This window comes from Coptis chinensis, chromosome 7 (assembly GCF_015680905.1).
Source record: "Coptis chinensis isolate HL-2020 chromosome 7, ASM1568090v1, whole genome shotgun sequence".
Classification (NCBI taxonomy): Eukaryota; Viridiplantae; Streptophyta; class Magnoliopsida; order Ranunculales; family Ranunculaceae; genus Coptis; species Coptis chinensis.
Genome location: NC_141462.1, coordinates 9,440,302 through 9,446,649, shown reverse-complemented (window position 1 = coordinate 9,446,649; position 6,348 = coordinate 9,440,302). Strand labels below are relative to the sequence as shown.

Here is a 6,348-nt window from a genome sequence, read left to right as displayed (position 1 = left end):
GTGGGGATAGACAATGGTATTTTTTAGGTGGGTCGAGCCGCTAATGACGGCAGCCAAATATATAAAAACACGAGGCAACACACACACACACAATAAACTAGCATTATTTTATCCCCTTTGTTTTCAATACCATTGGTTTTTTAGCATTTGAATCTACAGAACTTCTTAAAAGATTGCAAAAGGTTATGGATACTAATGTGATGTCACGGCAGGTGGGTTTGAAGGAATATGTATTTAGGAGGATTGGGTTTTGTATTCAGAAAGGGGGGGCGTGTAATTTCACTTATCTTAATAAAATATATTTGTTTAAAAAAAAAAAAAAAAAAAAAAAAAAATCTATGTATCAGTCATCAGTGTATTACTAGGGACAGACTGACAGAGTAAACGCAGTCTTGTATTCGGCGAAACCCAAAACATCAAACAGTCACACAAATCCAGCATGTGGAAGAAAATATACACCCCAACACTAGTAAACCCATGGCGCACATTATCAAAACATCACTCCACATCCGTATCCTCCGCCGTAGACTCTATCCTACTCCGTTCACTCAAAGACCACTATCTCGAAGTCTCCAAAATGGCCCCACCCCCGGTAAAATAAAATCCCACACTCTCATTTCTCATTCCAGGGTTATTCTAGAATTTTAACATTTAATTTTCTTTTTCTTTTTTATTTTGCAGAAAATAAGTCCACCCTCAGCATTCACAATAATAAAAGGAGCAATAGAAACAAATGGGCCTGTACTTAAACGTAATTACGGAGAAGACGAAGAAATCACTATTTCGGTAATGAGATTAGCTAATCATAATAATAATTTGAATGATGATGATCAAGTTAATCAATTGTTTTTACACGTGGACGTTTCGAGGAAAGGGAAAGAATATTCACTTAATTTTTTATGTGGACTTTATCCTGATGCAATGGGTATTCATTCTGTTTCTATGGGACCTAAGCTTCAAACTAATCAGTTTTCAGCTGATCCCAGCAAATATGGCGGACCCATTTTTCAGTAAGTCTCAATATTTGTCGACTTACTTACTATATTTTACTGCACTTGAGCAAATGCTTGTTTCTTTAGTCATGTTGTGTGAATAGAGGAAGATTTATCAATGTAGTGTTTATTCGCAGAAACCAACTTTCATGAATAGCCTCAACATAGTTTGCAATAGTTTTGTTTAGACTGGGAAGAGACCTTTTAAGCAAACTCTTCCAAGGGTGATATAACTCAACCTAGAGTATGATCAATTTGTATGTAGAAAACTGTCTCAAAGTTATTGAACATAACATGTTTTATTTACTATCAATTTATATTTGTTCACGAAGCGAACAATAGAATTAAGTTGATTAGTTGAGTGAAAAGATTGTTTGAGATAGCCTACTGAGGTACAGTAGGTAGAAGCAGAATACAACAAAATTATGGCTAAAGAAACGGGAAAATATGGAGAACAAAAGTTCAAGCGGATGTTGTGCTAGTCCTGTCATTGCTTTCACCGGTGGAATGAGTTTCCTTTAAATGGTCAATTATACTTGCATACCCAATTCAACCCCCCTGAAGGACTGGAAAGATGTATCATGTTCCTAGTATTAACCGAGCCATCTATAGAGGACCACACACTAGTACAACCCATTTTACCCTAAAAAACCCCTCATCAATTTTGCCACTTGTAAGCAGTAAATATGAATCCACAAATGTAGTTACAAGTAAAGGGACGATTACAGTGAAGGAGCTTTCAAAAGACTTAAAAAGTTCAAATGAATTGAAATAGAGGAGCCAATACTCAGATGAAACCAAGGGCACATTCAAAGAAGTGCCGCAGATGCTGCCATAAACTAAATAGTTTGTGATCGGTTGTGAGCTATATAAGCTATTTGGCAGTAAACAATAAAAAGTCATATCCTGATATCTGACTTCTCTGTGTTTTGGTGCATTGCTGTTTGTTTTGTAGTATTACAATAAGCTACTACGTAGAGTACATCTACTTTTATCTTTCAACACGACTGATACTAGCATTTATGTATATTTGACTATTTGTGCCATTATAGCGGACGATTGGTGTGCCATTCTGCTCTTTTTATATTGTGTTCTTACTAGATATATCCTTGTTTCCTCCAGTGATCTCGACGAAAAGGCAAAAGACGCACTCCATCATTACATAGAGGAACGTGGTGTGAATGAGGACCTCTTTCTTTTTCTCCAGGCATGGCTTTATGTCAAGGATCATCGGAATTTTATGCGCTGGTTCAAAACAGTAGGCTCTTTCATTAGTGAGCAAAAGTCAGCTGGAGCTGCAGAGTAATCTTTTAATTATGGTTATCAACAAAAAAGATTGGATAATCGTGTAAGTGCTTTAATATTAAAGAAATTTCTTATCTTAGTTTTGGATACTGTTGCTCAAGTATTAAAATACAGCATAGTGTACAATTTAGATGTCTATTGGTTTTGAATTCTATGGCAAGTAGTGCCGTTTTCACATCACACATCTGTACTCATTATGAAGTTGCCAATTTCTAGAAAGCAGGGGAACGGGTTTTATAATGCATTCACCTGCTAGAAAACTGAAATGTTTTGCATATAACATATATTTTTCTAATCATCTAGTTATACTTTGGATATTCTTATACACCTGTAATACAGTTTACATTAGTTTAGGTCCTAAATAATGTATATTACATATCTTCTCTTGGCCAGTCGGCCCTAATCTCTACTAGCCCTTTGTAGTTCACGACTTGGACTTTATGCCCTCCTTTCACTTATTCTGTTATGAAGTTATGTCTGCTGAGTCAGAATAAGATCCACACTCCAACTTTTTGAAGGAGCAGAGTTTGAAAGTGTGTATTGACGTGGCCCAGGTTTTGTTTTATTTGAGCTCTTTGAAATTTAATTTTTGCAATATCAAAGCTTTTCTCCATGTCTTGTAATAACCTATATTTTATCTATTAGTGTATTTATTAATTATTGATTTATGGACACGTGAATTGCCTTTACACCATTAGGAGGGGCATTCTTTAAGGTTTAGTGACTGAAGCGCTCATGTCACAGCTTCAGGTTCGTGAACCATGACACATAGGTGCTCTCTCTCTCTCTCTCTCTCTCTCTCTCTCTCTCTCTCTCTCTCTCTCTCTCTATATATATATATATATATATATATATATATATATATATATTTTTTTTTTATTTTTTTTTTTTTTTTTTTTTTGTTAGCGGGTTGGAACTTTGCAGTTTAGAAAGTCTGATTTGTGGCAATTTGGTATTAGGGTATTACTTAAGAGGACGATTGAGTAGTCTTCTTCCTTTACAAGATGTCCCCGGTGCTTTCTGCAATGAGTCATCAGAAATTTGCTGCAGTGAGTAATTGTTTTTATATGTAGTAATTTTGAAGTAAAGCTCTCGTTTCATTTAGCGAATGGAAAGTGGTGTCTTTGATAGTGAAGAAAGCAACACTTAGGAAAGCTTGAGTAATAACCTGTTGCTTCTAGCTCTAAATAAATGGCTTCAGAATTTTGGAGAGGGGTGGTTTCTATGGCTCCAAGACTGAGGCCAGACTACCAGTGTGATTGAGGAGCTTGGTTGTTTATGTGTTTTCTTTGGTTAGAGGAACGCTGGAATTTATTTTTGAATGTATTCAAGATAACTTCTTGGAGATTAGTGATAAATGTGGTGAATTGTCTCTGTATCAGATATAAAGGTGGCAGCAAGGAGTTCCATTGTCAATAATTATTTGATTTTGATGCTTATAAAGCTGCTCGGACTTTAGTACTTTATGTACATGGAAAGTCTTGCTTGGAAGAAGCTTCATAAAGAAATACTTTGTCAGGTTTTTAAGTGAAGATGGGAGATACAGACCTGGAGCTAGACATAATCTTTTAAATAGTATCAGGGACATGTTATGATGAATGTTCAATTACGGGTTCTAGAAATTTGATTGACCGAGTAAAATCCCATGCTTGAGCTTCAAACTTAAATTGAGAGATACATTTATTTTTTGGTTTCCTTAAAGTGCGAATGGTTGGTGTTTTGGGCTTAATAGCAGTTATGCTTCGTCAGGTATCAAACTTACTGAATGAAATTTTGGTTGTATGAGGTGTATCATCAATTGTCTTTAATGAGCATCATATAGCTTTGATTGGAAAGTTTAATAGATTGATCTTTAAGTTGGCAAATGTTGGTCCTAATTGACTCCTTTGTACTTGCAATGGTAAAGGAATTTGGATATATATTAGTCATTACCTTAGATTTAGTTCCTTATTGATATGTGAATGGTAACTGTAGGGTGGGTACTGGGTGCTGAAGGTGTCCAAGTGGCCTACTGGTTAAGCCTTGGGTGAGCTCAAGGTCATGGGATCGATTCCCACCTTCTTTGGGAAAAGGGAACTTAAGGTTTGAAACGAATTAAAGCTGTAACTATTGGTAAAACTGTGGAAACTGTAGGGTAGGTGTATTTTGTACGCAGAGTCCTCTTCCTAACATGGACCAGATGTTGTTTGTACCACATTAAAATTGTTTACTTTCCTAGGAACTACCTAATGACAATGAGGGATATGCTAAGAGAGTCATTTGTTCAAGATTAGAAGGTTTGGTTTGAAAAGATACCAAGAATGCCATGGAAGCCATTCAAGGAGATGACAAGGATGTTTTTTTGTTATAGATGCCAGTTTATTTTAGTATAATATAACTACTAGATGACTCTGTAGGTTTGAAAGCTTTTTGGTTCCAAGGACTGTAACTACTTGAGCCACCCACTAGTTTTGGATTATTTTAATTAATTATTTTTTACAACAGTTGTGGATTCTATAGTTGTATTTTCACTGTTTTTGATAGTTTTGGGTTTGTAGGATCCGAGACTACTGGATCAATCTATTAGCTGTGATCAGGACCATATAGTCTGGCACAAAAGATTCGCATGGCCTTAATATAGGTGTATAACAGTCATTTACATGGTTATCTAGGCAACATAAGATGGATTGTAGCGCAGCCTGTAGTTTGTGTAATTCAATTGACAAATGAAAAACTTAAAAGATTATGGGTATGTCCAGGTCAATATCTAATTGTGAAGCCAGTAGATATTTGTCCTTTGGCCACGACACTAAGAACCTTGGTGGTGATAGCTGTAGTTCCAGATGTGATGTTAGAATTTTAGCTTTTATTCGGTGAAGGAAAGTGCTTAAGATTTTGTAGAATACTATTTCTTGGATATCATGAATTTCTTGTAGGTGCTCTGGACAGGTATAAAGGAGAGTCTTTATATGGTTTCTCTTCTTATGCTCAGACTTCAGCCTCTTGAATACCATCTGATATACTTTGTTAGATGAGGTGATGCTGAGAGATAGCTCTTGCTCACAGAACAAAATTGGCCTTCATTGTTACTAGATTGAGTTAAAATGTCATATTCCCTATTGGAGCCAAAAAAGAAGCGAAAAAAAAATTGGTTTTATTATTGTGTAGTCATTCTGCCGAATCCATGAAAATCTGTCATATGGTCATGCATGCTAGCTCTGAATTGTTTTCAGACTGGTGGGGATACGTTCGAAAGGTTGGCGATGCATATGGTCAGTCTCATGGGATGGGTAAAAGCCAGATTGGTGGACCAGATCATAGAGTTCCAAAAATATCTTAACTGAGCTGACTCTTGCCAAGCTCAATGACAGTCCCTAATAGCTTTCATTTCTTAGCTGTCCAGGAAACAAAGTTTGTTGACAAACCTGATGCAGTCAGATTGCTGTTAAGTTACTGAACGTATTAGGTGAATTAAACCGACAATCCAAAACACAGACACACACACTATGCTCACAGGTGTTAGTGGAGTTTTTCATCAATAGTCGATAATAAAATGATGAATCCACCAATTGCCCAGACTCCTGAAATAACTTTGAGAAAGAAGAAGAAAACATATTTAGTATCCATGAGAGCAAGTCCAATGGGGTGTTATATGGGCTGCTAAATGGCCATATAGCACTCAACCACAAAAATGTCATTCGTGATTGGAATGATTTTTTGATTTTGGACTGTCAAATATGGCTGGGGCATGCTAAAAGCTCTCCATTGGACTTCCTCTGACTTTTACTGAAGAGAGTATCTTCAAAACATTTTAGTGTACCTCCGCATTACTTAATGTTTTCCGATAAGTGTGTTACACGTACAGTAACACTATGTCGTAAATTTCTTCATGGTGGTTTTTAGTACTTAAATTTAATAAGCAAGTTTGCTAAAAGAAATATGACGAATGAATAGAACTGCTTTAACAAATGGGGGCTCATTAGGAGTCGTCTAGGATCTCAAATTCTCAATTGTGTCATCCAAGCTTTAAGAGAAATTCAGATGACTTCATCTGGAAATTCTGAAAGGGTCC

At 36.2% G+C, this 6,348-nt stretch overlaps 1 protein-coding gene across 8 annotated transcripts; it reads left to right on the top strand.

The window, feature by feature from the left end:
- The first annotated feature begins 348 nt into the window (after positions 1–348).
- On the top strand, positions 349–4,773 carry LOC147485870 (mitochondrial acidic protein MAM33-like). 8 transcript variants are annotated; one of them, XR_015202219.1, is made up of 6 exons: positions 349–592; positions 682–1,010; positions 2,115–2,340; positions 2,996–3,069; positions 3,257–3,346; positions 3,680–4,140. XR_015202219.1 is itself a non-coding variant. In XM_086572868.1 (4 exons), the coding sequence occupies exons 1-3, from the start codon at positions 440–442 to the stop codon at positions 2,296–2,298; spliced, it is 666 nt and encodes a 221-aa protein (XP_086428994.1). In that variant the 5' UTR covers positions 349–439; the 3' UTR covers positions 2,299–2,340; positions 4,272–4,773. The 8 variants fall into 8 exon arrangements, 2 of the variants coding, with proteins under 2 accessions (XP_086428994.1, XP_086428995.1); XR_015202217.1 differs by having other exon boundaries at positions 350–592; positions 2,115–2,851; XR_015202221.1 differs by lacking the exons at positions 3,257–3,346; positions 3,680–4,140 and adding an exon at positions 4,272–4,773.
- The last annotated feature ends 1,575 nt before the right edge of the window (positions 4,774–6,348 follow it).